The 18,591-nt window shown below is 33.2% G+C and overlaps 1 protein-coding gene across 7 annotated transcripts in view; it reads right to left on the bottom strand.

The window, feature by feature from the left end:
• LOC148614645 (proto-oncogene tyrosine-protein kinase ROS-like) overlaps positions 1-18,591 on the bottom strand; it is a 127,893-nt gene that overhangs the window by 52,570 nt on the left and 56,732 nt on the right. For all 7 annotated transcript variants that reach the window (XM_088588892.1, XM_088588893.1, XM_088588890.1 and 4 more), the window contains exon 9: positions 3,522-3,644. In XM_088588892.1, coding sequence (XP_088445018.1) covers positions 3,522-3,644 — 123 coding nt within the window. The remainder of the gene's footprint in view (positions 1-3,521; positions 3,645-18,591) is intronic.

Below are 18,591 nucleotides of genomic sequence, written 5' to 3'. Positions count from 1 at the left end.
GCTTGTCATGAACTAATGGATCATTACTGTGTACCGGTATCCATCTGCGACATGAAAACTGATTTGTTCAATGTGTCATAGTTTTCCTTTCCTCTTTCATCTACCCTAGACTTGACTTTTTATGAGCAAATTGACAGGTTTTTTTAAAAAAGCAGAGGATGCTTAACCTTCCAGTACACCTGGTCCACGCTCCCAGTTTTTAGTGGAGTCCGAGTTGCTTATCTACTTTTGTATGTGTTATTTTAGTTATTTATTTTATGTTTTTTGTTATGTTTGTCTATTTTCCGTGTCTGGTCTTTGTCTCTGGATTGTATTTTGTTTTCTGCTAGAATCTTGGTTCCCTTGATTACTCTTTTACATAGATCTGTCCACACAGAGACCACAGGAATGAAAAAATTAGCTTCAATTAAAATCATTGACAAAAATGTAAACTTGAAAACACTGAACTTAGTAATTCCATCTTATAAAATATGTTGTTATGTAAATTCAATTTAATAAATATCCCTACACTCAAAATGAAATTTTGAAATCATTTATTTCTGAACACTCCTATTAATTGAAAAGACATTGTCGTGTAATACTTTGCTCTGTTGTAATATCAAGTAATATCTAGTTCTGTATTTTTTTTATTGACAGTAAATTGAATATGAAACAAATTAATGCAAGGTCCTATGTGTCTTATATGTATAAAATTGTTCTGTTACTGATGTTGGTTTTAACATGTCATCAGAGCTGGTGTTGTCATTGTCATGTTTTATATGTACAAACTTTAAATAATGCTTTTGAATTTGAACATGAAAAATTGTGTCAAGGACAGTACTCCAACTCCACCTGGATTACGAATTAAATAAAAGGTATTTGAAATGTCTACTTCTAAGCATCTAACAATGAATAAAATTCATTAAAATTCATTAGATTTAAGATGACTTATATTTTAAAATCTCTAACTGTGTAAAACTGTAAGTTAAATCCCATTCACATGTGTATGTATATAACATCTACATGTGTATGTATATAACATCTACATGTGATGCCTAAACTTCATACAAAGCTTCCTCAAAATCTATGGTGAAAATTAGCATGCAAAGGAAGAACAATTACGGCTTGACCCCCATGCTATTGATCACTGTACATAAAAGATTATGAGAGACTACTGAAAAATGACAAGTTGAGCACATGATAGTGAACAACCCATTTTTTCCTAATTCTAAGAGATAGCAGTATTCAATTATGTGATTGTCACAAGATCAGGGTCTTTTAATTCACCAAAAAAATGTATGAGTATTGAGAGAAGTAATGTTGATGAGAAGACAATAATTAATCTGATTAGAAATGATACTATTGTTTATTCTTTACAATCAACTGTGATCCAGCTGTCTAAGACAATTATAGCTTCTAACAGTTTTGTTAGTACATGTAACATTATGAAATCTCTATATCTTTCTTTGTCTTTTTTGGTTTGTTCAGAAAAACAAAACAAAAAAAATGGGGAAATATGAAATAGGCCAGAGAGAAAAGGTTTCATTAATTATACTTGGTAAATTATGTTGACTTCATGATTAAAATATAAATGACTGCTGTAGGGGACATTTAACAGCCAGTTCAGCTCAACTTGATCTATAGATTCTGTAGTATTACAATTTAGCCAGTAATTTTTGCAGATACTAAATTTTACTCTTGTTTTTCTTTAAAAAATTACTATAGCCTTTTTCAGTAATTTGAAGAAGATTAAAAATGATACACCAAGATATTTCAACTATAATTTGGTCCGCTATATTTTCATATTTCCATGAAGCACACAAAAATAGCCCAAACTTGAGTATTGGAAATATAATTCCCATTGTCAGATATTCACTAAATGATACTTAGGGCATTTAGAGTTTTCTTTTTAAGTATACCTAAAACAGGGCAAATAAAAACTTACAGTACTCAGTGTAATGTATGTCAACATCATAATCACCATTTCAAGTTAAATAGTAAGCTTAAGGGAAAAGATATTACCTTCCCTGAAGTGAACCATTTTATTTGCTGTAATTATTTTTTTACCCTAATAATTAACATGTCAAAAATTTTGTTATAAATGACAATGTGAAAAATTCCATATGACAACACAATTTACTTCCACATCAAACTGTCTAACAGCAACCTACTTCTAACTGAATAAGACAGGGAACATGAAACAAATTGATAAGGTTTCCAACCATTGTAAATAAAAGCATATAAAAGAGATGTACTGAAAATGACACCATCATTTCACAACAATGCTTCTCAAAAATAGGACTTCATATAATTGCTTTGGCCAATACTTGACTCCTAGAGTAAAAGATAAAGAAGGGTCCTTACTTAACACTACAATTTACAGCTAAAATTAGGTCAGGCAAAAAATATTTGTTTTCATAAATAAAAGTGAAATCAAGGTCAAGGACAACTACAATATTCAAGGTTAAAGGTTGAGGGACAAAGTCAAGGCAAAGAAAATAAATTTTTAATATATGTAATTGACAATCATATTCAGGATTCAATTGATTTCTAAACAAAAATTATTTTCCATTAAATTTTACATTTAAAAAAAATCCCTTCAAGAATGGCTTAAATTGGTAGCAACTTCAAATTCAGAAGTCAATAAATTTTGTAAATTAAGACTGTTCTTTATTAGATAAGTAGTTAAAATGTACCATATTAATTAAAATTGGATGTCATTGACTCTGGTTGACAAGATGGGTTGATATTAGCATGCTCAATAACTTGCAAAGTTTTTTCCTAAATGGTTTTGGCACATAAGTTTTGGCTGGTAATTACATTTCTCTGCTTGATATGTTTAACTAATGAGTTTTCACACTTTAAGTTGAGTGTCTCATAGAAGGTTATAATTAACATTATTATTTTTTCTGCAGTGCAAATGAAATTCGGTGACATGTTCTTGTTTGAAATAGAGGTATGCACTTCCATTGAGTTTTTTCAAAGTTATAAAATTTTGAATGAAAAAAAGCAAAAAACCTTCCTTTTAACTTTTCTTGAAAAATAAAGCCAAAGCATGGGAGTTTAGAGTGCTTGTTTATGTACAAACATGGTCACTACAGGCAATACTGTGTATTCTTTGATGACATCTAGAAATTACCCCTAACTGGACTACAATGATTATGGCAGATGCCAAATAAGATGCTAAAATGGAACACATAATAATATCAGACTTCATAGTTTAAAGTCCAGTGAGGTGAAATTCTTACCACTGTAATAAATTTTGAACCATATCATATTTTTAGGTTCTTATGAAAAGGAATCACATGACAAGAACTAATTTACCTTATAGTTGACCATCTACACCAATAATGCCAACTTTTATGATGAAGTTTATCTTAAAAACATATAATGCTTTTTATTCTATTCATTTCACTTGTTTACAAGGGAGATAACTCTAGCAAAGAGATATTACCGAACATTGCATTATTAATTACAAATTTGGACATTATAAATTAATTAAACATTGATTTACATAAACAGCTTCTTTTTTTCAAACTCACCTTTGATTTGATTTGAGTCCCCCAACTCAATCATGGTGTCTCGTACTGCCCATATATCTGATAAATCCTGACGAATAATCTTGTTATATTCTGCTAGAATTAGGAACTCATTTTCCTTGTTGGCTGAAAATGAAGAAAAAAAAGATGAATATAGCAAGTTCAGCAATCTATTTTTTTTTCTTGGACGAAGGAGGAGGGTTCATCTGGATTTAAGAATTTGTAGTTACAAAGATGTTTGAAGTCCCATTCACTGGTATGGTAACACGATCTATATTGTCTTAAACTCCATCTGACCAGATAAGAGACCAATAAGCTTCTGAGAAAATTGGCAACTCTTACAGGAGATATCAAACTTGTAAAAATGCCTCAATCATTGAGTGAATTATCAGTTAATCAAACGGTCTAATAAAAAAGAAAAGACATTGATCAGTTATTCAGTGTTAATTAGAGTGGTGCGTTTGAACTTAAAATCCCCCAAAAAATTTTAGAAAGATCAGTAGTCCTACCACAGATCAATTAAATCATTATGTTTTACAACAACCATTAGAGCTTTTTTACCTTATCTTTCTCCTAACAAATTTCAATGGATAAAACTTGCTACTGCTTTAAACAGCTGATCATGATGTCCTTGTAAAGGTAAATACAGAAGCCATTTTGATCAGACATGAATCATACCGTGAAAGTACTATTGTTTGTGGGGTTCCAATTTTAGTGGTTTTCGTGGGTTGGCCAAACCACGAAATTTGGTTCTCAACGAAAAAGAGATTTTCATTTATGTGTATACTGAAAACCTCAAAACCACAAATTCAAGAATCCACGAATTTGTGATTCTTCCCTAATCCACAAAAATTGGTATCCACGAATTAAAATACTTTCACAGTAAAAGATAAAGGTTTTAGTTTTCACTTTCACATTTTTAGTGAGCATACAGAATTATACAAAGAAAGATAATTAAAGGGCTTAGTCTTTTTGAAAGGTTTGTAAACCTCCCACATGTGCAAACTCTGGCCATCCACCCCTTTCTTTGTGAGAGGTTTGTAAACCTCGGGATACCATGTGTGCAAACTCTGTGACCATCCGCCCCTTTCTTTGTGAAAGGTATGCAAAACTCCCACCTTTTTGTGTGCAAACTCCGTCCATCCACCCCTTTCTTTGTGAGAAGCTTGTAAATCTCCCACCTTTTGTGTGTAAACTCTTTCATCCACACCTTTCTTTGTGAAAGGTTTGCAAAACTCCCACCTTTTGTGTGCAAACTCTGTCCATCCACCCCTTTCTTTGCAAGAGGTTTGTAAATCTCCCACCTTCTGTGTGCAAACTCTGTCCATCCACCCCTTTCTTTGCAAGAGGTTTGTAAATCTCCCACCTTCTGTGTGCAAACTCTGTCCATCCACCCCTTTCTTTCATGACCACTCTTCAGTAAAAAAAGGCTAGGTATAGAGTGTCAAAATGACTTTTTTATGAAAGAAAGACAAAATTTAGTGAAACACTAGTGACTCCTCTTGTCTCTAAAATATATGAATAAAAGACAAGTAATTGAGAACGTGATAACCCTAATAGCTACAGATTAATCACGTAATTACCCAAACAGAGGGAGGTGTGTTTTTGAAGTTTGTTTACATCTCTCCTCCAGTGACACATGTTTTAGTTCTTACCATGACACAGACACCACTGAGCCGTGGGAACTGTTACTCTAGTATAACACTGAGCAAAGGTCTGGCAGAATTGTTATCTTACGTAAATGGGATACATAGTGATGAAGCAGTAATCAAATTATCTTCATTCAAAATTTGAACATGCATCATTTTAATGTTGAGATGTACGGTAAAAGCTTGATTGAATCTGGGTCAACTTTACATTTCATTGTGTATAACAAAAATGTTTACTATTAAGACATGTGTTTTTCATGAAGTGTCTTTTTTTCAAGTTTATTTCACCAGCCAAAATATAATTTTATTTGAGACTATCTAATACAAGATAATTCCAATACACTGTTTGTTGCATAACATTGCTTGAATGTTGCCCCCCTGCACACCATGCATTATGTAATTAAGGATTGACTGTGCATTTCAATTTATCATTGGAAGCAAGGTGCACTTAAGGATGTCCTAAATTGAGTTAGTTCAGGATCTGGCAACTTTTATCACCTGTTTCATTATCTGAAATGATATTCATCTTACAGTGGATATAAAAAGATACATTTCTTTAAAATCCATTCCTCACACCACTCCATGTTTTACAAGATGCTATATTTGCCCCACCTTGAGCTTAAATAGTACATTCCTAGACTGAGAACAAGTGTCGGTAAACATAAAAACATATCCATTTCTACACTTTACTACATTCCAGATGGTAACGATGGACTCCATATGTTTGCATGCAGCAGAGAATCCATAAAAAAGCTAAGCAATCTATCCAAATAATGGAACAAGCCAAATTTTAAAAATTGTCTTAACCCAATTTGACTACTAAGATTAATTTTTGTAAATATTATAAGCCTAGAGATACAAAACATCAACAAAATTGTGAAAAAAATATAATGCAAAAGTTTATGACTTTCTTAAATAAGTGGATTTATCAATAGATATCAGAGTTTTCAAGCAATTACTGGGCAATGTTGTCATAATCATATAGTTCATTATCAAACTAAATGTAAATTATAATACCCAGAATAAAACAAAAACACTCCAGCTAATATAAAGTGTAAATCTTTGCAATATATCTGTATAAAATGGATTTATCTACTTGACCCCTACAGACTGAAATTTAGACAAACATAAAAATATCTATGTTACAATCTTAATAAGTTTCAAGTGTCACTGAGATAAATTCAATGTGTTGTTGCAAAGGTTAGGAAGCAATAATGTGTCATAGGGTCAAACCAGAAGACCTTTATGACCCTTAACACATTGTTTTTAGTTTATGACAGTAATAAAAAAACATTTTAGTACCTAAAGCTTAAATTGTAAAAAAAAACAAACAAAACCTACTATCTCTACAGTTATTTTTTAGGGTTTAGAAAATATCATAATGCTGGTTCTTAAACAGTTATAATTAAACTATGGGTAATAGATAAATATACAGATTATTCATGGAGACCTAACATACAACTATGACATTTGTGGTTATTAAACCTGACGCTAAAGTCCACATATGCCAAAGACATTGTAAAGCCTCATAAAACCTCAAGAGAGACAAGATATAGGTCAGATGGAGAAAGAAAAGATATACTTTTTACAGTTCTTAGATGATGGCATGGCACTCTTTCCTTTATACTTGGTCTTGGTCTTTAGTTTGATAACTGGAATTTCCAAAAGTTTAAAATGTAAAGGAAAGGTTGAGATTAATTGCAGGGGTAATGGCTATAAAAGTTCAGCAATGAAGGGCAAAAAACAAGGATTTATATCTGTATTAAGTACTTACATGTATAAAAGGGTTTTCATTCCTAGCAGTTTTTTTTATTTGCTAAATCTAACGCTGTGTTTTGACCCTTTAATTTGTACCCAATCAGGATCTCAAACATCATTTGAAATCAATAAAAAGTTAATTCTTTATAGGTTCTTTCATATTTAGTATATTATAATTTTGAGATTCTTTAATCATTTTGAAATTTGTTGACACTGCGACCTAAAAGGTCAAAATCAAACTTTAAGATTTTCAACCTTGAGGTTGATATGCTTAATCATTCTGTATATTTATATTGGCCATAACCATGTAAAAGGAAAATGTCAAATTTCTAATTTTTAAGTTCTATGATCAAATTCCATCTGTATCATAGATATATGCTGTGTCATTAATTCTATTGAGAATCAAATTCAGAGTTGTTTTGCATGTAGTGATATGAAACTTGGCCTTGCACAATATTTTATCATAAAATATACAACTTTAAAATAAAAAAATGTGCCTGCCTATGGGTTTCTGTACTTGTTTGCAATTAGCTGACTTTGAAAAAAATCTTGTGTTCCAAGTATAAAGCAGACATCTACTTCACAATCCTGTTAACCGCATAAAAATCTTGGTCGACATTCTACTGAGATCAAATAGAAACGGATAGAAAAAAGTTGGCAACCCTTTAGTCCTTATGAAGTCAAACTATCACCACAAATTAAATTTATGGTTGTCTAAGGAAACCAAACACTACCAGCAGAGCAAGAAATGATGGCATCCAACATCACAAATTAAAGGTAATATATAAGACATGAAAAAAGTAGGGTTAACATCATCCAAAGAGGTAACACTAAGTAAAATTCACAACCATTGAATTAATACAGAGAAGTCTTTTAACAACATGGAACAAGTGATGCCTCTACTATACTCCAAACAGTACCATAAAATGTTCTATATTTATTGTGAAGGTCACTGTATGGATCTATGAGTAACAAATTCAGGATATGTCAAAATTCTGCCAGCCAGGTGATATTTCAATTTATTTGAAGTATTTTAGTATTGGAAGGAAACATAACAAGTAGATTCTATTGGAAAAGAGTTTGACAAAACCACAACAAAAAACATGACAACTAGAACCCTACACACCATATTTCTTTCAAAGTGTATGTATATATTTCTTTTATCAATTTAGATCAAGGATCAGAATCGATATAGCAGTCGCCAGAGCCAAAAGATTTGTAAAGCCTGTTAGCTTCTGAAATTTTCTTATACTATCGCAGGAAAATAGTCCCACTAGCATACCCCATTAAGGTTCAAATGCAGATAGTTAGGTCCACTTTATTGGCATTTCTAATATATCATATTTAAATCTATGTTATTTACGCCAATAGACAAACCCAATAAACAACTTTAACTGCGAACAGGTTTTCCGTATTATGGCCTGACGACCCCAGCATGTAACATGCCAGAGTTACCCCATTCCACCACCTGGGGCACAAAACCCAGTTGCTCTGTGGACAGAGTGCCCTAGACCCCGGCTAGGGGCTGGCAGGGACTACACTTCCTGCTCCAGGCAAATATTTGCCTCTCATTTTTTGTTTAACTTTTAACAAAAGGGTAGCATAACCCCAAAACCATCCTGAACTATCACCCACTGTATTGTGTATTTTTATTACAGTTATCTCCTCATGACATTGGTAGCCTGGAGATGACAAATAAAAATGAAACTTTGCTTATAGACGATGGGATAGGAATTTCATATTACCTTAAAGATATGGTCTGGCCATCAAACAAAATGCTGATCACACAGATAGACAGACCAAAAATGTAATGTATTTCTCTAATCTTGAAGGCAGTGAATAAAAAGGGGCAATAGCAAAAGAAAGCAAAGATGTTTTGACACTACAGACATCAGACACTGTGATGAGAGATGTTTTGACACTACAGACTGCCAGACACTGTGATGAGTCACAGCTTTTACATGATGTAGTTAATTAATCTTGTAGTTGAATGTGACTTTTCCATGAAATATATAAAAAAAATCATTTCTTATCAAAAATTACATAATATTGATATTGACAAAAAAAACTCTAATTAAAACAAATTAAGCAAATCCAAATGTACGTAAATAAATCAACGCAAAAATAACTGCAATCACAAACAAGGTCTTATTTATAGCAGTAAATCTATGGTGTAGGAATAGCCAATCACATTTTGTACTTATTCTCTGTAAATATTCTACCATACCAATCATCTTTAAGTATGAAAGCGGGATAAATTTGGTAAAATTAAGTGACAATCCCATGATCTCTGTACCCAGATCAATAACACTAATAACAAATAGATCAACAAACCAGATTAAACTGTCCAACTCATATATAAACTTGATTTCCGTGGCATATTATATTTCTACACAATTTCATAATTTCCTTTCTGGTATCCGATTTTCTATGATTTACCCTTTCAGTAACTAATCTTAAAACTTTAGTATTTAACTAGTCATTTATAGTAAATACAATATATACTCTTCACCTCCTTATTTTGGATAGGTGTAAGTTTTCACAAATTACCAAAGAAAGTTTTGTTCAGCTTTGGTGGACAAAATTTCCATCAGTTTTAATCTATCCACATAAAAAATGTAATACAGTTTATATTTGAACAAACTCTATTTCTAGCATTGATTAACCACTTATATGTGTAAAACATATTGCATAACGCCATGACAGAAAAAAAAATGACGACAAACTAACTATTAACCATTTCCACCAATCCTAAAAAAATGAAGTTACATGCTTTGTTGTGCTAGGCATACCCTAACCTGGAAGCCCAGGTAATATTTTCATTCCACAAGTTTCTCTCAAATATAACCCCGGATCACCAGTGACATCTTCTGTCTTTTGATTGGCTGAGCGGATAAGACATTATTTTATTTACTTTTATACATTCAAATAATCAAATTTAAAAAACAAACGTTTAAATACTTCTTTCAAATTACTTATATTTCCTTTTGATACAAATGCACAATAATTAAGTTAACTTAGCTTATTTCACCTTGGTTTTTATTTGATTACATAAGCAGCAATTTACTCATTTTTTTGTGCATATCCATCGCTGGTGACCTAAGTCTATATTTTAGCGATCCTAGGGTCGCTTATGATATGGACCAGGGAACCAGATTAGGCATACCCCCACTCATACAGGAAGTTGTTATCAGACAGCATCCAAATTAACTTACAAGTTACAACATACATCTATATATAAAGCCACACAACAAATTTGAAATAAATCCATCCATTTTGTGATGAAAATTTTCCATACCATTCCGTAAAAGTCCCACAAAACAGGAAGATGATATCAGACAGAACCTAAAATCGCTTACAACGTATGCACATTCTATAAAAAGCCACACACCAAATTTTAAATTAATCCATCCACTGGGAGCCCAGATAATTGCAACAACATTTAGACAGAGGGAATGACAGACAGACAAGGTGATTCCATTGTGTTAAGTGAGGGTATAATATCATTCTATTAACTTTAGAAATAAGTATCATTATATCCATAACAAACTTCGGCCTATTTCAGTAACTAAGGTCACGAGGTTCCATGGTCATTTTATATAAAGCTGTATGAGTGACAAATCAGAAATATTTTTTTTAAAGTATTAAAAAGGCAATTTGTGATACAGTGTCAAAAAGATTCCCTTTTACTCAAGTTATCATATAGATAGTAGTAAATGCAAGTTTCATAACCTTTTTGGCCCCTAATTCCTGATAAAGGTCAAGTAACAACCCCAAAATAGATACCAACCTTGTTGTTTTTGTAAAACACTTTGCGGTACTATTTGAAAGAAATCCATGTACTTATAATCAACTAATTGTCTAGACTTTAGGTTATGCTTTGTTTCTGGTCCCATTTTGGCCCTTCAGTCCTAAACAGTTCAAATAATTGACCCCTTAAACCAATAATATTATAAACAAACGTATGCCTTTACTGAAGAAATACAGTAAAATACTATCAAATGCCTGTTTTGGCCCCTTTAGGCCCCTTAACTGAAAATGTTTGTGATTTAGAATTCTGTGACATTTTATAAAGATCAAAAATAAAGATTGCACAAAAATCAAGTGTCTACATACAACACCAGTGATGACAGTGATAGTACCATACCATTATAGGACCCCATGTTTCTTGCAGTTGTATAAAAAGCAAGTATGCAAGATTTTATAATAAAAGTTGAATATTCACATTATGATAAAACATTTTAACCATCTTGAAATTTTAATGCTCCACAATTAGTTTTTTACAAAATGTTGTAAGAGTAAAATCAATCATCAGTTTTACATCACTTTAAGTTCTCCTATTGTTCTGCCAAACAATTTTACACATATACATGTTTGTGAAACTGATTCAAGGTGTCAAAGTAGGCAGATTTTATACTACTGGAAACAACCAACTTGCACTAACACAATATTTACAATCCAATCCATAACATGGATGATTTTAACAGAGATATATAATGTCTCTTCTATTTCCTTTCTTACACAGTCAGATGGTTCTAGTATCTATACTGTCTGAAAGGTTTCTGTTTATTTATAAGTAAACAGCATGGTTATTGGAGGAAATGAATTGTTTCATTAGGTTAAGTTCTGAATGACAATGTGTAAATCTATGGGGAACAATCTATCACGAACACGAACACGAACACAGTCTGTGGAAGTGAAATCAAGTGATAACTATGATAAGACAACAATTACACATCAAATATCTAGAGACAAAGGCAATCTCAAAATAAAAACCAAGCATATCCACAGGATACAGATTCAATGTCAAAGCAGACCAAGTGTGTCAATAGGATACAGATTCAAAGTCAAAGTAGACCAAGCATATCCATAGGATACAGATTCAATGTCAAAGTAGACCAAGCATATCCATAGGATACAAATTCAATGTCAAAGCAGACCAAGTGTGCCAATAGGATACAGATTCAATGTCAAGGTAGACCAACTGTGTCAATAGGATACAGATTCAATGTCAAGGTAGACCAAGCATGTCAATAGGATACAGATTCAATGTCAAAGTAGACCAAGCATATCCATAGGATACAGATTCAATGTCAAAGTAGACCAGGCGTGTCCATAGGATACAGATTCAATGTCAAGGTAGACCAAGTGTGTCCATAGGATACAGATTCAATGTCAAAGTAGACCAGGCGTGTCCATAGGATACAGATTCAATGTCAAGGTAGACCAAGTGTGTCCATAGGATACAGATTCAATGTCAAGATTCAAGATTCAAGATTTTAATAAGATAACTCAGACGTAATGAATATGTAACATGAGAGTATTGTCATATATACACATAAAATAATACATTCAACATAATAAAATAATAATATAGTATTCACAATAACAATAGACAATATAATTATGCATGGTTTCAAAATAATGCAGCTATTCTTTGTCAAGGTAGACCATGCATGTCCACAGATTATAGATTCAATTTCAAGGTAGACCAAGTGTGATTCAATGTCAAAGAAGACCAAGTGTGTTCATAGGATACAAATTCTTTAGCCTAATATAAAGGATTGTTACTCCAGTAAATGGAAAATTGGAAATTGACACTTGACCAACATGAAAATTACATTTACAGTTCAATGCAGTAGAATCTGTAAACCGCTTTTCAAATTATTTCCAAGTCATAATTCAGAGAAAGTTACATAGATGCATATCGACAACAAGTAAGGGTCTAAATTGAACACAAATAACAGAAGTAACAGTGATAAAACAGATTAAAACAGACAAACAGCTAACATTTACTTTACAGAAAGGTTAAATAAACCATTTAATTTCAATGTATAGGCTGGAAATTCCATAATCCAGATACACATACTCATTTGTAGCATTCAGAAGAACATTAAGACAATATTTCAAATCTTGGTAAATTCCAGAAAGCCTACACATCTGAGATAATTTGACCAATGGAAAACTGACCAAAACCAAGAACTCTTATGTCTGAACCTTAATATAATCAAAGACTGCAATGTTTAATCAAGTACAAGTTATTTGTAAATGCAAATGTCAGGTCTAAATGTGAAATGAATAGTTTCTTCCTAGTATAAACCTTTTTTTGGTATAAAATCAGTCGTTTCTGTATTCTTAGTGGTCAGTTTATTCTAAGAAATGAAACGTTTTAATCTTTCAAGGAGTGATAACGAGACACATTGTCTAGACCTGGCAGTGGATTATTTACAGAGATTGGTTATTTGCACAGACAAATTTGGAAACTCAACCAAAAATATACAACCAATAAAGAAAACTTTTAAAATGAAAAATGCACTGATTGGATTTCAACAACACAATGAAATATGTCTAAATAAAGTAATAGACAAAGTGCCACACTTCCATACAAACTTATATCATCAACTATCTTACAATTTAATACAAAGATGCACATGTCATCTTCAGCATTGAAAGGAGCTCAATGTCAATGGACATTTAACTCAAGAGTTCAATTAAGAGGTTTTGCTGTAGTTTCAATAATGACTACTACCATTTCTTTCTTGGAATCATAACAAATATCTGCTGTTAGAATTCAATTGGTGCAAGGCATGTGAAAAACCAGAATGGGCCAGTAGATTAAAACTAAAATGGGCTGGTAGATTAAAACCAGAATCGGCTGGTAAATTGAAACCAGAATGGGCCGGTTCATTACAACCATAATCGGCCAGTAAATTAAAACCAGAATGGGCTATAAAATTAAAACCAGGGTGGGCCAGTAGATTAAAACCAGAATGGGCTGGTAGATTAAAAATAGAATAAGCTGGTAGATCAAAACCAGAATGGGCTGGTAGATTAAAACCTGAATGGGTGGGTAGATTAAAACATGAATGGGCCGGTCGCTTAAAACCACAATGGGCTGGTAGATTAAAACCAGAATGGGCTGGTAGATCAAAAACAGAATGGGCAGGTAGATTAAAAGCAGAATGGGCCAGTAGATTTAAAGCACAATGGGCTGGTAGATTAAAACCAGAATGGGCCGGTAGATTAAAACCAGAATGGGCCGGTAGCTTAAAACCACAATGGGCTGGTAGATTAAAAAACAGTATGTGCCATAAAATTAAAACCAGAATGAGCCGGTAGATTAAAACCTGAATGAGCTGGTAGATTAAAACCGGAATGGGCCGGTAGATTAAAACCAGAATGGGCCAGTAGATCAAAAACAGAATGGGTAGGTAGAATGAAACCAGAATGGGCTGGTAGATTAAAACCAGAATGGGCTGGTAGATTAAAACCAGAATGGGCCGGTAAATTTAAACCACAATGGGCTGGTAGATTAAAACCAGAATGGACCAGTAGATTAAAACCAGTATGGGCTGGTTGATCAAAAACAGAATGGGCTGGTAGATTAAAACCAGAATGGGCTGGTAGATTTAAACCACAATGGGCTGTTAGATTAAAACTAGGATGGGCCAGTAGATTAAAACCAGAATGGACCAGTAGATTAAAACCAGAATGGGTTGGTAGATTAAAACCAGAATGGGCTGGTAGATTAAAACCTGAATGGGCCGGTAGATTAAAACCAGAATGGGCTGGTAGATTAAAACCTCAATGGGCCGGTAGATTAAAACATGAATGGGCCGGTCGCTTAAAACCACAATGGGCTGGTAGATTAAAAAACAGAATGTGCCATAAAATTAAAAACAGAATGGGCCAGTAGATTAAAACCTGAATGGGCTGGTAGATTAAAACCAGAATGGGCCGGTAGATTTAAACCAGAATGGGCCGGTAGATCAAAAACAGAATGGGTAGGTAGAATAAAACCAGAATGGGCCGGTAGATCAAAAACAGAATGGGTAGGTAGAATAAAACCTGAATGGGCTGGTAGATTAAAACCAGAATGGGCCGGTAGATTAAAACCAGAATGGGCCGGTAGATCAAAAACAGAATGGGTAGGTAGAATAAAACCAGAATGGGCCGGTAGATCAAAAACAGAATGGGTAGGTAGAATAAAACCAGAATGGGCTGGTAGATTAAAACCAGAATGGGCAGGTAAATTAAAACCAGAATGGGCTGGTAGATCAAAAACAGAATGGGCAGGTAGATTAAAACCAGAATGGGCTGGTAGATCAAAAACAGAATGGGCAGGCAGATTAAAACCAGAATAGGCCAGTGGATTTAAACCACAATGGGCTGGTAGATTAAAACCAGAATGGGCTGGTAGATCAAAAACAGAATGGGCAGGTAGATTAAAACCAGAATGGGCCAGTAGATTTAAACCACAATGGGCTGTAAGATTAAAACCAGAATGGGCTGGTAGACTAAAACCATAATCGGCCGGTAAATTAAAACCAGAATGGGTCAGTAGAATAAAACCAGAAAACATAGGATGGTCCATTGTGCCTTTGGTCCTACTGCCTACATAATGCATTAAACCTCTATTGATCTGCATAAACTCTTAATTTGGTACACCACCACAAAGCTCCTAAGAATTTGGAAATGGTCCCAGACCTATGTGCCTTTTGAAGTAGGCCAGAGCATTAACATAGCAGCCCAGTCACTAGTAGGCCATACTTTGACTGAATTCTTAGGTTAAGGTTTTTTTCATTCCATTTGGGTTATTGTCACTTTGTCATATTCACCATATATCCATTCTCATTTTATTTCAGAAGGCTGGGCTCAATAACTGACTACATTTGGTTATACTGACAGAGTATCAAAAAGGAAAAACCTTGCATGGTCAAGGAGATCAATAACTCCCAGCATCATACTAATAATGTATATTGTTACTCCTAGGGGTCAACTTCAAAATCAAAACAATTACCTTAAATCAAGAATGAATGATAAAACACCATTCATTTCTGTAAAAGAAAAGTTTACTAGACAAGTGCTTCTCCTCTGTAGCACTTGTAATGTTGTTTTTGTAAAAGCTGAAGAAACTGGTGGTAATCAGTACATGAAAATTTGAATATGACATCTTTTTGTCATTTGGTCAAATCCTTATTCATTATGTCTATTCAAATTCCCCATTAGATCATTTTTTATGGTTAATTAAGTTTTTCCTCTTAGATATGTCTAGATCTCCCATTGTATCTCACTGCCACTAGCAATTTTATGTCAATTAAACAAATGCAACAATTTTTATGCGTCAGATCCAAGGGAATAGTTAGTATTAAAATAATTTTTTTTTAACTTTAAAGATGTTAAACCAGGAATTTACACTTCATTTTTAGCTCACCTGGCCAAAGGCCATGTGAACTATTGCCATCATTTGGTGTCCATCGTCATCATCCGTCATCGTTGTTAACAATTATACAATATTCTTCTCCTCTGAAACTGCTTGACTAATTAGAACCAAACTTGGTATGAATGTTCCTTGGGGTATCCTGCATACAACTAATGTGAGGATTTCTGATTCAGCGAAAAACATGGCCACCGTTACTAAAAATAGAACATAGGCATCAGACTGTAGTTTTTCACATATATCTCCTAAACCGTTAGGTTTAGCTGAATTCTGACTGGGTAAAAGTGTTCAGCATGATGAGATCTATCTCTGGCCAAATTTTGGTTTTAATCCGTTAAGCCATGTTGGAGTTACTGCCCTTTTTCAACGATTTTTGCTATTTTTAATGTTATTTCTTTAAAAAATCTTCTCCTCTGACACTATTTGACCAATTGAAACCAAACTTGGCATAACTGTTCCTTGGGGTGTACTGCATAGAATTGGTGTGGGGATTTTTGATTCGTTGAAAAACATGGCCGCCAATTCTAAAAATAGAACATAGGGGTCAGACAGTAGTTTTTCACATATATCTCCAAAACCGTTAGGTTTATCCAAATTCTTTCAATAGCTGAAATGATCCATATTATTAGGACTACAAAGGTCTTCAGATTCCTTGTAAGAGTTATTGCCCTTGACAGGGGAAAAATAACTTCTTTTTTTTAAATAGTTTTCAGTCAATATCTTGAAAACTATGATAGATTAAAAGCAACTTTCAATTGTTGAAAAGATCTTGTGATTCTACCAAAGACTTCTTGAGTCAGAATTGTTGGACAACTTCTTGTTTAATTTATTGCCTTTGAAAGGAAAAATTCAACAAGGTGGGCAATTTAGGCTCCTGGGAGCTTCTTGTTTTTCAGACAATTTCAACAGCTTTACATATGAAATATTATCTATAAATCAGCAAAGAAAGAAAAACAATAAACTCTTATAACCAAATATCCACAAACTAAATCTCTAATTAAGTTTTTTTTACAATTTTTAAAACAAGATCATCTAATTCAACATTGTAAGTCTCATTCTAGTTTCATTTTCCACAGAAAATAAAAAAAATTCCTAGATTCTCATCCAACGTTTTACAAAATTAGGGGTGGGCAGGCAAATTATTTTTTAATTTATATCAATTTAAGTTATAAATGCTGCCAATTCAAAAGAAATTCACCTAAATTAAGAAAAAAATTTCAGGCAGGGTAAAAAATTTTAGTAGGGAGGGGATGAGAATCCAGGATATTTTTTATTTTGGCAAAACCGGAATTTTTTGTGTAAAAAGTATTGGAATTCAGAGACGAATCTGCATTTTATTGTTTACGTCTGTGATCTCTGAATGATCTCTCAATGTTCTGTAAAAGACAAACTTTCCATGTATTTAAATGGTAGATTAGGACCACAGAGTCACAGGAGCATTTGTACAGTGAGTATTCAAGATTGTAAGACCCACCCTCTCCCCTTTTTCACAGTGAGTATTCAAGACAGCAAAACCCACCATCTTTTTCCTCTTTCATGTGAAAGAGGAGAGAGAATCTTGAATACTCACTGTACACAAGCTCATGTGAAGTGGTCCTAATCTACCATTAAAATGCAGTACAGTGAGTATTCAAGATAATAAGACCCATCCTCTCTCTCTTTTTTCACAGTGAGTATTCAAGACAGCAAGACCCACCCTCTATCTCTTCTTTCATGTGAAAGAGGAGAGAGAAGGTGGGTCTGGCGATCTTGAATACTCATTGTACACAAGCCCCTGTGGTCACATGACTTACATACACTATTCTCAAACACTACCATACTGCCAAGCAACTTCTCAATAAAGTGTCTTCACTATTCCACATAATCTTACTTCCTGTTCTAAAATTGGACCTTCTCCCAATAAGGCACAAATAAAAGTAATTTAGCTGCAAAAACCATATTTATTTGACAGGAGCAAGCATTAAAAGTTATATATTTGTTATTTAAGCCCTTATCTGAATTATTTTAGTTTTAAGAATCAGCCACTTGTCACACAAGTTATTACCACTGTTAATCAATCCGAAAAAGGAATTTGAGTGGGAGTGAAAAACAAATGCATTACAAATTGGTTTTTGTTTTTCCTCATTTTAAGTATTTTGTAAGTCATAGATAAAACTTAAGCTCTTTTGAAGGAGTGTAGGAGGTCATGTATCACATTCCTCTCTTATGATGATTTATAGATATATTGACAGGAGAAAATTCAATGGTCAAATGAAAATGATCCTACAATAGAATAAATTTTTCTCCACTATAAACTGTAATCCACTGTAATCCTAAGAAATTGGTCTTACTTGACAAGATATTGGGTGATATTTCAGTGTGATGTAAATTTACAAGATTCTTCCATTTATGGATTTTCTGCATTTTAGAGGCAGTTGGCAAAAAGTTATATGGTGACATTTTTAAA

This window comes from Perna viridis, chromosome 6, assembly GCF_037379345.1.
Source record: "Perna viridis isolate PV_CMFRI_1.1 ecotype Kerala chromosome 6, ASM3737934v1, whole genome shotgun sequence".
Taxonomy (NCBI): domain Eukaryota; kingdom Metazoa; phylum Mollusca; class Bivalvia; order Mytilida; family Mytilidae; genus Perna; species Perna viridis.
Note: the sequence above shows the minus strand (reverse complement) of the source record. Positions and strands in the feature narration are given on the sequence as shown.